We start from the raw sequence: 13647 nt of genomic DNA, 5'->3' as shown, positions 1-13647 counted from the left end.
AGTGAGTGGTTTCTGAATAAAGCTACCTGTTGTTTTCCACCTTCTTGGAAAGCCCCAGATCTTGGTCCTAAATCAAGGGCCACAGGTCCTGTATTGTTTATCTTTCCTTTACTTTGACTGGCATCCCAGGTCCTCTTTCTTCATAAAACAGTACCCTGTCTCTTCCATCTCAATTAAGACTTTAGATACATCATCAAAACCTTAACGCAGTAAAACTAAGACGGGCTTTCTCCCTTCTCCACTGCCATGTTTAGTTTCCGATGAAGATTAGGGTATGAGATGCTATTATAAAAAGAACACAGTTAAGACTTATCCACAATTACTCTTTGCTTCGCATTACATTAAGCGTTTCTGTTCTTATCATTTAATGTAATTCTCATAGATACCAACTGGTCATTAGAGTTGTTTCCATTTTCAAGACGGGAAAACTGAGACTGAGAATAGTAAAATCACATAACTGGAATCATCGAGGTCAGAGTGGGAAGGACTCTGGGTCCAGGCCCAGTAATTTTCTTCCCTGGGCAGTGACAATTTGATATTTGCTTCTCATTTTTTTTTCCTGTTACTATGAATTGAACCTGTGATTTGGAAGATGGGAGATAAGGGCTCTGTTACTGAACACTATCCAGCAATCTCTGCACCACCTTTTGATTTTCTTTTGAGACTGCATCTCACTAAGTTAACCAAGATGGCCTTGAACTCATTCTGTAGCCCAGGCTGATCCTCCCAACTCAGTCTGCTGAGTAGCTGGGATCACAGGCATATGCCACCTAGCCCAGTGATACTTGCCATTTTAAAAAGTAGTTGTTTATATTATTGCTAATTACATATATGGCTTCTGGGTATGAGTGTGCACATGTGAGAGAGGTGAGGGTATATGCATACGTGTGGTTATATGTTGGATACCAGGGAGCTGGAGTTGTAGATGGTTCTTAGCCACCCACACAGGGTACCAGGAACTGAACTCAGGTTCTCTACGTGCTCAGTATGTGATTGTGATCTTAAGCACTGAGTCACCTGTCCAGTCCCAGATATTTTCCATTTTAAAATCCACGTGGCAGCATTTCCACCATACGCTGTGATTGACACATGCATTTCATTTGCATTGATGAAACTGTTTATCAGTGGACCATTTTGTCCACTTGATCTAATCAAGACCATGGTCACAGCTCATGGCTCCAGCTGCTCTGTTCTTCCTGGATCACATTTCTTTTAACTTACCTTCCAGTGCCAATTTTTGGGAGAGTGTAGGATTTGTGGGCCAGAAGAAATAAAGACCAACAGTAAAGAAGAACAGATTAGGGAAATTATGAAAATAATTGCTTGAAAGCATCACTTCATGGAGTTCTCATTGCTTACCTTAGAGCTCACAAGGTCTTCTCTGTACTTTTAGACAGGATCTCCATAAACAACCCATGCTGGTCTCAAACTCCATATCCTCCTGCCTCAGCCTCCCCCACACTGGGATTTATAGGAGTATGCCACCACACTTGGCACTCATGAAGTCTCAGAAGAAAGTGTTCCATGCTTCATTTCTCTTGGGCTTTAATCTACCCAACAGCAACTGATGTGGGGTAGAACAATCGAGAATTTTAAAGCACCATGAATATTAAAAATGTCATATTGTAGTCATAACCAATCAAACAACATACACATAGTGTTCAATAAAATACACTTCTGGACCATCAAATAGCTCCAAGACTCATGGGGAAAAAAGAGGAATGAGGGCTGGAGAAGGATTGGAGGTAAAATGCTCATAGGTAGAAGTTGAATTTGACTGTGAAGAATGAGGAAGACAGAAATAAGGAAGTGGGGGGAGAAGATGTCTATCTTTGTTTTTAAAACCAAGCAAGACAAGCTCTTGAGCTTAGTCACTTCTCTTCCTTAATTCCCAAAGTCTCATCTCACCTCCCTTCTTGCCATAGTCCTCTAAAACAGGGCAAATATAGCTATTAGAATTAAGAGAGATTTGAGAGACTTGAGGATTAGGTAGCAGCTTTACACTCGGCAATAGAGATAAAGAGCCAAGACAGAGAGAAAGCATACACATTATATTTGCCCCAGATAGACAGTTAGACTACTTCTGTGAAATGGCAAAGCTTCCATGAAGATTTTGTGTGGTTCTGCTAAGAGAAAGAAAGAAAGAAAGAAAGAAAGAAAGAAAGAAAGAAAGAAAGAAGGAAAGAAGGGAGGGAGGAAGGAAATTTCCTCTAATAGACTTAGTTGGAATTAGCATCAAAAGCAAATTTAAATAGTCATTTGGGATCTTCAAAAACCTCTCTTATAGAATAAAAGTGGTTCCAGATTTGAACTGTTATCGTGGGAAATTTTTTTCCCGATCTCAATACCTTGATATATTTTCAACCTACACGTCACTTTAATAGCTCAGTTATATAATCGCTGTAGTAATAATTAGGCTAACACATTATACTTATCTGAGGATCATGGCAGGCTTTGAATTGTCATCCATTCATCTCTACTAGGACGTAATGGCCACACATAAGACAAAGGTCTAGTTGGTGAATCAGAAAATTAAATGACTTTGTTTCAGTGTCCATCAATGCTTTGACGAAACAGAATTCAAAATCCAACAGGTTTGGTCCTTAACTCTCACAATTTTTCACTCAGTCTGAAAGTACCATTTGTCCCAAAGTGTCTGATCTGTAAACACCAAATCCGACACCTTCTGATCTTAGGGGCCCAGATCTCTTTGCTGGGGATCAGCTATCACTATGAGTAAAGTGGATTCGTGTGCTTTTTTTCATAGAAACCCAACCTTTTAGTCTCTTAATCCTCATTCTTCTTCCAGTTGTATTTGCTCAGGAAAAAGAAGCCCCAGACAAGTCAGGCCAATTGTCTTTGTCATCGGAGATTCTGATCCCGGATAAGATCTGCCTCAGTCAACCCCAAGCCAAAAACTTACCACATCCATTTGTCCATTGCTTTTTATTCCCTGCCCACCTGTTCCTGCTCTCTCTGGGACCTCCTGTTATGCCGGCAACTGCGTTCGCCCAGCTGTTACTGCTCAGCTGCTGTACTTTGTCAAGCAGCAATTTCTTCTTTCTAAAATATGACAACTTGGGAGAGAGTCAAATCACTTTCTGTGGATTAGGGGAAACATTTGATGGGGTGGGGTGTTGATGGGTGGATTAGACGGGAATAAGAAACTTCATTCTGATAAGTATAAATTTTGTTCCTCCCGCCAGGCTGGCACCAGATAAGGGCACAAGTATCATTTGACCAATCTCGGTAACTTCCAAAGGCTGATGGAACATTCCTTCAAAGGCTACCCCTGACCCCTCCAATACCTTCTGTGTGCAAAGCTCCATGCTAGACAGGGAAGCCTTTTTTCTTCTCCCCACCCCGTCCCCAGACTTCTTCCCAATGTTCACACCCTATTTTCCTGCCTCGTGGTACACAATCTCCCATCCTCCCCCTTGTCCTCCCCCCCCCCCCCCGGCTGTGTCTGGAAAGGAATCCTGCTGCTCCCTATAGAGACAGCTGTTGCTACTTCAGAAATCAGCCTTGGTCAAGGCAAGTGAAATCTGATTTCTGGTACAAATAAGTAATCCTCGGCCTGCTCCTCTCTTCACTTTGGTAGCCACCCACCTCCTCAGGCACAGAGCTGTAGAGGAGGGTGCAGACGCTGTCTGGCTCCCGTTTGAAAGCGAGAAAGAAAAAGTGAGGGGGGACGCAGAAAGGAAGAGAAGGCTGAGCAGAAAAAAGATTAAAGATTGCAGGAGTGGAGTCATGGAGAAAGGAGAAAAGGCAAAGGGCAGGTTAGTTGGGGAAATGAGGCGATGGCTGAGCTCTGGGTCTGAAAGACCCCGGATATTAGCATTCTCTGCCCTTGGAATGGAGGTCCCTGACAACTCTGGAGGGGCAGCTCATTTCCCAGTGCGAAGGTAGGTATGCAAAGAAGCAGCCTCCATTGAAGGGCCTCTTCAGAAGGAAGAAAAATTCACCCTGCTGTACTTTGGCTCTGTTAAAAACAAACTGAAACAACAACAAGTTAAGATTGCAACACGTCAGTAGAAACTGTTCTCCAAGAAGACTGGCTATTTAATAGTCCCTTAAAAACGTAAAATGACTGCTTAATCACAAATTCATCTGCATGGGTGTTTAATTTTACCTATCTAGTTGTAGACATGTGTTAAGGATGCACTCAGTATGGGGAGAACAGGCTCAATAGTTTTAGATTCATGATTACAGATAAGTTTATTAAGTGATAAACTTTATGGAGCAAAGCTATCTTTATAATGTATTGCTTAAGGACTTGTTTGGAGTTGTTTGAAATCTTTTCTTGTTAAGGCATTGTTTATTTTTCGTGAGTTGCTATCGCAACTGGAATGAACCAAAAATAAACACATGCCCACAAAGTGAGATACTCTCTCAGGTACTTAAAATTCATGTGGATTTCAAGTTTATTGCTTGGAAATGATGGGGGGAAATCTCATAATAGAGCCTGCATTTCTTGCTTCAAGTGGCTCTGAGCGCATTGGGCTTGTTATTTTGTTTTTTAAAACTGAAACAACTATGTTAATAAAACTTGAATTCAAAAGTGTGATAGGGAAAAGATGTTTTGGCATTTGGTTTGTACTAAGTAGCCAGTGGTGAGGGCAGTGAGGAAATGCTTTTACAAATGTGGCATTTGGAGTCCAGTGAACAATACTAACGCATCTTTGTTCATTGTGAATGGCTAGTGCTTTTAAAGGTATGATCATGTGGGGAGTAAAGAGTAGGAATGATAACAGATAGAAATTTGTCTTATACAACGTTATCTGCAGAAGAAGAAAATAAACCTCTTTTATTATGAACATGAATCATGGCCTGTCAGATGTCAGTTTTCAAATCGTAGCCCACAGTTTGCTAAAGAACGCTGAAAGATTCAGTCAGTGGAATGTATTCTGGTTCATTGAGTAGAGTGGCAGGAAGAGGGTTCTTCCATTTAAGCCATGTGCAAGGCGTTTATTAGCACCCTGCTTTATTGAGACTTGTTTTTAACACTAGTGATAATTCAGTGCCCAGACAATGGCCATTGGACGCAACGGTATGAGATGCTGAGGAGGGAAGGGGGAGCTGAAACAGCACAGTGCACTGCTTTGCCTTGGAAAGCCTCATATAAAATGAGGTCATTCAGAAACTTTCCCTTGAAGTGCTTCCAATTCTTGAATTGCCTTTTGTTTGGGAAATGAATAGCAAGTTGATTAAAAAAAGGAGACAATTAGGGGAGGTGGGGGATGGGGGTAGAGAAAAGCTTAAGGTTTGGTTCCAAGGGAGCTACAACTACGAAGAAACTTCATTGTTCCTGCTAGCCTGGTCCCCAGGGATGTCTGCACAAGGTGGTTCATGTCCACAAGAGACACCGTGCTAATGTCCGTCCCCTTTCACTGCTTCTGATAAGATCCTTGGCTTTAAAATCCCTCTTCATTGAACCCAAGTGCTCAATTGTGGCCCAGTGAAGCTGTCTGCCAGTTCATTTTAACGGCCACACATGATACCTGATGGCTCACTGCTGTGTGGAAATTTAAAAAAAAAAAAAAAGATCCTTGTTGAGTCTTTTTTTTTTTTCTACCAAAGCAGTAAAATGAAAAATGGAAGCTTTTTATCAAGAGCCATTTGGTTGAGTTTTATTTTTTATGTTAAGTTGATTTTCAGAAGTGGACAAGCATGCATGTGATGTGATCATAGAAACTGAATAGACACGAGAAATAAAAGCTGTCATTGGGAGACTTATACCTCACCTGTCAGGTGGGGGGAGTGAGCACATTTTGCTTCCCGGTGGCTTCTCCATCAGGTGCCTATGCAATCACACCACTATTTGTGTATTTGCCAGCCAGGGTGTGTAAACTCAGCTGCGCTCTGCAAGCTTTCCTTGGTTCACACCACCATCTTCCACGTAGTGTAGTTTTCTTTTATTTTTGACCCCGGTTTTGCTTCTAACTCCAAATGGCCAAAGCAACTGTGCATTGAAAAGCATGCTACACTGTAGTTGTTAAATAAGGCAATAACCTATGCACTTGTAATTCTCTCCCTATGACCTACTTACATCCTACTTCACCCTCCTTATAGTATGATTAAAAGCTGCTTTGAATCCACTATTGCCTCAAGGGATTTGAGGCTAGAATTTAACAAACTGCTGAGAAGGCTTAAGTCAGTAAGAGGGCTTCCCCACAGCTTCGCCTAACTAATTCACATGCAATTAAGGAGAAAATAAATATTTTAGAAGTGTATATGTTGATGAAGCAATTTCTACCTTATAGAATATAGGTATACAAGGAGCTTTATTCTGTAGCTGATTTACAAATACTTTTTTTTTTCAGTGTGGTTGTGTGTTGTTTGTTTTGAAGGTTGGCTCTGTTTGCTCTGCCTTAAATTTGCATGCATTCAGGGTTTTGCAAAGAGTATATAATAGGAGATTCAGAATTGTCAAGATTTGTCTTTGGTTATACAGCTAACTACTTCAGTAAGATAATTTCAAAAGTAGTTGCCAATAGCTTGGTAAGGAATAAAAACAGGTTGGGGGAAAAGCTGGGGTCTGTTTTTCTTCTAATAATTCATTTTTGATACAAGTGTCTGTTAATTCATTATCAACTGGGACCAGGCGGTGTTTAAAAATGAAAGTCAAGTCTTCCATTTTAACTACTTTGCAGTTAAGAGGCTAAATGCCAGATAGGTTGTTCAGCTGGAGAAGGAATGAGTTAAGTTTGTTTGTGTGGATTTAACTGAATAGCACAGGCCTGTTACTCTATGATGCTCACCATCCCATCTGCGTTTAAAATCGACACATGACTGTTTTGTCTTACAATCTCTAAGGAGAGTTCCCAATGTCAGACAAGAAATTGGTGAGGAAAATTACATCCTTTCTTTATATTGTGACTGATAATTTAACTATTTTTCACTTAGTTTAGCTATTTGGCTACCATAATTCAGGCATGCCTTGATTTGTGTTAAAAAAAGAAAAAAAGCAAACAAATGCTTTAGTACAATGCTCTGGTTGTCTTTAGAATAATAACAGCATAGAGTAGAAATAAAAATTCAAACAAAACCATAAAATATATACATACTATGTTTATATTATTATGTATATATATGCCTATGTGTACACATATACTTAGTGTATACATATGCATTACCTCAAAGTTTAAGACATGCCATTTGGAAATGGAATATAAGTTATTACCACAAAAAGTAAACTATAAAGTTTCTAGTGTGCAATTTATGAGGTTGACTTTGAACATGAAATCAAACGTGCACGTGTCTACACTGTGGAGTTTGTTTTAACCCAAATAGCCAAACAAGCAAACGAGGACAGTACGCCGCCTCATAAACTACTTTTCTTGAAAACTTTTGCTAAACATCTATTTATTTGCCCCTTTTCTCTCAATTCGTCGTAGAATATCTTCCCACAAATCTTAAGTGTGACACGAAGTCACAGCATTGGTCTTTAATGTTTGTGTTAAATAATCGGAAAACACCAATTTGGAGATTTCGCCCTTTTTAAAAAAAAATCGATTTATGACCGTTTCTCATTTTAAGACTCGTTTATTTCTCGGTGTTTAAGGGCATACTGAAGGCAGCACCTTTGTCCTCAAATGTCACTCGGGCCACCTCTCCGAGTTACTTCGCTCCGTCCCAGGGGCGGCTGGCCAGCCTCACCCCGAGGGGCACGGAGGTCCCTCGCGGGGACTGTGTCCCGCCGCTTCGCACTCCGAGCGGCCGTGGGAACCGGGCGCCCGGTTCTGGGCAGGGCGGCCCCAATCGGCGGGCGCCCCGGAGGCTGGTGGGGCCGTGCGCAGAGGCCGGGGCGCCGGGGCCGGCCGGGCGGGCCCGCAGGGGTTAAGCGTGAAGCGGCCGCCCCGGGAGCTCCGCCCCCGCCCGCCGCACCTGGCGCTCGGCAACCAGGCCGCCCCGGCGCTGGCTGGCGGAGAGGATTGGTGGAGCGCGCGAGGGAGAGAATGTGACAAGTGCCCGCTTCGGCGGCCGCCCGGGGAGGCCGCGCGCACCTGTCCCTGCCTGTCTCGCGCCGCCCGCCCGTCCGCCTGCCCGTCCGCCCGCCCGCGGCCGCTCGGACGCGCGCACAGCCCCCCGCCGCCGCCGCCGCGTGCGCTGAGAACATGACTTCTGCCTTCAAGCTGGATTTCCTCCCGGACATGATGGTCGAGGGCCGCCTGCTCGTGGCTGACAGAATGTGAGTGGCCGAGGGCCGAGTGGCCGAGCGCCGAGTGGCCGAGCGGGGCGTCGTCTCCTCAGAGGCAGCGGCCGCCTCCCTGGGCGTCTGCTCTTCCGAGGACGCGGCCGGGACGGCGCAGGGCCGAGCGGGGCGAGCGGGGTGAGCGGGCAGCCTTGCCGGGGCGTGCCGGCGCGGGGCTGGCGGGAGGGGACCCGCGAGAGGTCGCGCGGCAGCGGCCCGGAGCCCGAGCCGGAGCCCGAGCCCGAGCTGGGCGCGGCGTCCTGCGCTCGGACCGGCCGGCGGGGGCGCGGGGTCCGGGGAGGGGCGGGCGCGTGCTGCCTTGCACGCTCTTGTCATTAGCAATGCGGGGTGGCCCGGCGGAACATCCCTGGCTTTTGCACTCATTCCCGCGATGGGAGGAAGGAAGACAGCGGAGAGAAAGGGGATAATTCCAACCCCCTTAAACTAGCCAGGTGTACTCTCTCGCAGAAATTAGAGGTAATTTTTTACGTAACCGGGATGGTTTTGTCTGATAGGCAGCCCGTGATTTAATAATTAATGTGATTCTGGTGGTTTTATGTGTCGACAAACTAGGATAGGACGGTTATTGGGACAAGCAGAGGGCTGGGATCCGCGAGGAAGGGAAACTATGTACAGTTTTTATCTGGCTGGTTTGTCTTCGTGTGGAAGTTTCTCTCTTTAGCTCAGGAATCTCAGTAGAATCCTCTTGTATTTCTGGCTTGTTATGTAAAGAAACCCCAGAAAGAGGATTGCCAGAAAAGAGGTGGAAAAGTCTGTGTCCTTCTGAGACAAGGGATGTGTAGAATTCTCTTATCAAGTGAGGTATTTGATAATGTATAGGGAGAGGGCTGCTGCTGTCAGATAATAGACAAATTTTCCTCTTCTCTCCACTATGAGACTAACACACCCAGATGCTTTCTGGCACCTTATGGTAGTCTTCAAAATGCTCAAGCCATTCGGGGCTTTATGATCCATTTCCCTGGCAGCTAACTTTCCCTTGTGATGCTAGGTTCTTTTTCTGGTATGTTAAGTATTATGAGTTGAGAATCTTGAGAAACTTCACAGCGGCCAATTAATAAAGCCCTAGAATTAAAAAAAAAATCAAGTGGGAGAGAAGGATGGTAGACTCTGTTAAATACGAACTGTCTTTTTAGTAGATGTTAGGGCTGCTAACTTGAGAGGACGTGGTCAAGTTCACTGTCTCAGAGATAATCAGATAACAAATTAAAATATCGAATTCCCTTTTGGCACTTTTCTCTGAAAATTAATCTTGATTAGTAATATTCCCATGATAGTTTTCAGAGCTCTCTATCGTGTCCTTTTAAAATGCAAACCTTGCACAGACATAATCCGTATCTGCACAGGAGTTACTGTGCAAGCCTTACGTGTTTTCCTCTGTTTTTCTAGAATATTAGGGCTGCATCAAGGGCTTGGGTCGATGATGGTTTTGAATTTATGATCACCTGCTGCCTAAGTGACATAATATATCTAACTAGTGAATGTTCTATGAATTTAAAGCATTAACGGCTTCTGAAAGATGTAGTCTCTTGTCAATTAAATTATGGATTATGAAAATTTAATTCCTCCTTTTCATTTGGTAGATGAATGTGGCTTGTTCAGACTCTTAGCTCTGAACAGAGCCTTTGTATCTCAGCCATGGAGGTTTTTTTTTTTTTTTAAATATGAATCTCAATATGACTTCTACCCTGCTTTCCTTCCAAAAGTTCATGATTTCCAAATGATAGCCTTTGGAATCGACCCCAGATTGTTTTCAGGGTTTGCCAGCTATTGCTTAAATGAACTAAGAAAAAAGGAATTTGCAAGTGACACTTATTGTTTGTTTCCGAGATAGCTGTTGTGTGTCTCCACAGTCCTGAGAGCGCTGAGACATATTTTCCACAAGAGTGTGTAATTAACTCATGCTAGAGACTGTTTGGGGGCTAGAGGTATATGAGCAGGAAACCCACCTAGGCAGTGTATTTTATAGCGGTATTCGGACACCGGAGAAGATAGCTGTATGCTTTTATTGTTTGGGGGACTGGTTGTCATATGAAGTATATTGCGATTTGAACTAAATGCAGTCTGCTAGATATTGGCCTGTTCATAAAAGGAGTTGGAATAAAGCATGGGACTTTTCTGGTGTTGATTTTCTAAATCAGTAGAACATATTTTCTCAATGGCGTTTCCCCACAGGAATATATTAGATAAGTTTGCAAGATGTAATATGTTTGAGTCCTCCAGGCAGATGAACAAATAGCTTTTGAGATGAATTATTATGCTTGATGGCCCCATGAGCCATCCAGTGTTTAAAGAGCCCAGATCATTTAAGGCTCTGTAGTGGTATAGAATTGCTGCAACATATGCTTCAAAGTTTGGGGATTTTAAACATTCACTAACAAACTGTAAATGGAAATAAGCATTTTAAATAATCTTGGCTGTTTGTTTTTGTGTTGTTATAAACTGTTATTCATAGAAAAGCATAATGAAAATATGAACTGTATTTTTAAATTTGATTTTAAGCTGGGAATTTGGTTTTAATTGAGAATGGGGATGAGTGTTTCCTCTTTGTTTCACCTCATTAGTGATACATTTAGAGTCTCCTATCTTAGACTTTTTAAACAGAACCAATATGTAATGGCTTAGAAATGAGAGACTACAGGTGAAAAAATGTGGCCTGAAAATTGTTAGTTTTGTATCAGTATTTAGATTTGCAGTGTTAGAAGGCTGAGGAGAGGCTACCGATAAAATGAAATCTCAGTTCTTTTCACATTCAGTAAATAGCCTTACAGAAAAAAAAAATTAACCTGACTATAAATTAATAAACCTGGGGAATTCATCTGCTTTTTGAAAATAGACCAAAAAATATTTATCTGTATGTAAATAAACTGAAAAGGGCTCCTCAGGACGTCATTGGTAAAGTTAAAAGGGGCTTTGAGACCATCTCATCTGACCTCATTTTATAGATTAAGAAACTCTTGCAAGGCAGTAGGACTAATCCCAGGAGGCATAGTCATTATTGTTTCTGCAAAAGTGAAAATGTTTTTTTAGTAAGCTGTGTGGCTACTGTGTGCCAGGACACCTGATTTATAAGGCCTCTCATCCTTGTGGTAGGTCTAGAGGGTAGGAAGTGTTCCTCTTGTACAGGTGTGCTAGGGAACCAAAACTGTGCCATCTGAGAAAAATGTATGAAGATTCAAAGCATTTAGAACTTCCTTTCCACCTTTTGTATTACTTCTAAACTTTATGTAGAAAATGTAATTACAAATCATAAAGTGCCAAGGTTAATGACATTTATTACCTGATTCCTTAATGGTCATGAAAAGAGACTGAAATGAAACTCTGGAAGATCTATGCATGTATATGGATCTTTAATGAAGAATTTTTAAATATTTTGGAGTAGGATGTTCAGTTAACAAGTACGTACTTTAGTATCAGCTACCTTCTGAGACCAAAAGTTCTTCAAGCCTTTAAAGATGTGAATGTTATCTTTGATCTGGTCAGAGGTATTACTTTAATTGATAAGTCTTGCTATTTAATTGTAATGTGCTGGATTGAGATTGCTCCAGCATCTGTTGATGAGATGCAGTGAACTAGGAAAACAAGAACCTTGAAAGACAAGATAAAAAGGAGATAGGATTTTCAGATATGAACCTAGTAATTAAGATTTCATGGGGTGATGTTTCCTACTTTGGGTGTGTGTTTTCCCTCCAGCTACGTTAATAACACTGTTTGGCCTTTGAAGAATGCAGTTGGTTTTACATAAATCTCCAAACTTTTCATTTCTTTTTAGCCTTTTTTCCTTCTTTGTGTGTGTGATTTTGTTCTTTACAAATTAAACACTCATGGAATTCCCATAAAGTAGCTAATGTTATTATATGCTAAACCTGATACACATGAATGTAGATAGAGCTGCACCTGCTAAATTCAAATATTGGGCAAAAATTCAGGTACTGTTTATAACAGGAATCTGAGGTCATTAACAGGAATTTTTAAAAACAAATAAAATGAACCACACTCATAAATGTTCAACAATTTATAAGCTTCCCTTATTTGCATTTAAATGGAAATGTTACACTTATAGCATGTTTTAAGGAACTAAGTTAGTAAGTCATTGTTTTGGTTTACTTCCAAATTTGAACTTCCCCCAAGTTTAAAAAGGCATTATTTCAAACAGAATTTTATTTCTTCAGGGAAGAGACCTATTTTTTTTTTTTATTCTTAGGCATGGATTATGTCATCACAAAGAACAAGGCAGTTCTGAGTATAATATTTGTTTTACAAAACTCAAGAAAGGGAGGCTTTAAAAACCACTAATGATTTCCAGTTCATTAGCACCTCCAAGTTCTCCTGCCACCCTGTCTGTTTCCACTATCACGGAAGTATCAAGTCATATAATGAAGCCAGCGTCAGGGCTGTGCCACTTGTGTAGCCGTGCAGAAAATGTATTTTTATGTTTTCCTTAAGAAAAAACGCTTGCTGAACCTAAGAGAAATGGAGCTGAGTGTTCCTGGAAAAACCTATGTGGGAAACAAAAACTAATTAGAGCAGTAAATGTGCTGCTCACAGGTAATTGTAAAATAATTATTCCCCTTCAGCATCATCGCTGTTTAATTGTGCTATCCAATATCTCCCTGCTCTGAATCCAGATGTGAAGGGAGAGCAGCCTCCTCCTCCTCCTGGGAATGTCTTTTTCATTTAGTGTGAGCTGCACACTCCTCCTAAAGGACTTATAAAAGAAAGAAGAGAACATTTAGGGGGTTTTGAACAGCTTCCCTCTTCCCGTTTGTCCTCAATCATGACAGAAAGTGATTACTCCAACTATTTCTATAGAAATACGATTCCACTTATGTGGCTGAAATGCTTTCTGTGAGCATATCAGAGATTTACACTTTTTTTCGTGCCAACCCAGACAGAGGTTTATGAACATTCTCTTTTATGAACTAAAGGTTGTATACTACATTTCATGTTCAAATATGAAAATTAATATTTAAAATCAGCTAATAATTTAAAATTTAATGATGACAAATATGTAGTCATATGACTTTCAAAATGACTAATGAATACAAATTCAGATTTGGGTTTAGTAATTATTCCAGTTAACAGAAGTCTCAGCAAACTTAGCAGTAAAATATTAGATCCAGTTTTTTTTCTAAAAATTTGCATAAATTTAGACTAAATTATAAAATATCATTTCAGATGCTTCTGTGCTGTTCTGTCATGCATAGGTAGCATTAAGGTCATATTGGTTGAAATAACCTGTGTTTCCTTTAGGTCAGGATAGGATGACCAATCTGGATGACCAATTGACCCAGATTTCCTTTTTGAGAAACAGAGCTTTTCAAATGAGATATGTGGAATGTTTTGATTTTAAGCCTCAGTAGTTAAAGAAGTTTGTCTCTTTAGTGACATGGTATCTCTGTGTGTGTGTCATAACCCTGGAAATCATGTTTTCC

The 13647-nt window shown here is 41.3% G+C and overlaps 1 protein-coding gene across 26 annotated transcripts in view; it reads left to right on the top strand.

Moving 5' to 3' along the window:
* Nucleotides 1–13647, top strand: part of Celf2 (CUGBP Elav-like family member 2) — an 811194-nt gene that overhangs the window by 496072 nt on the left and 301475 nt on the right. For 7 of the 26 annotated variants that reach the window (XM_085699132.2, XM_085699116.2, XM_085699130.2 and 4 more), the window contains exon 1: nt 7976–8191. The exons of 18 other annotated variants lie outside the window; for them this stretch is intronic. In XM_085699132.2, coding sequence (XP_085555258.1) covers nt 8118–8191 — 74 coding nt within the window. In that variant the 5' untranslated portion in view covers nt 7976–8117. Of the gene's footprint in view, nt 1–7975; nt 8192–8533; nt 8672–13647 lie in introns of those variants that run through there. One more of the 26 variants, XM_085699125.2, reaches the window with a different exon arrangement.

This window comes from Myodes glareolus, chromosome 14 (genome assembly GCF_982192425.1).
Source record: "Myodes glareolus chromosome 14, mMyoGla1.1, whole genome shotgun sequence".
Taxonomy (NCBI): Eukaryota; Metazoa; Chordata; class Mammalia; order Rodentia; family Cricetidae; genus Myodes; species Myodes glareolus.
The sequence above is the reverse complement of the archived record's forward strand: the minus strand, read 5'-3'. Positions and strand labels throughout refer to the sequence as shown.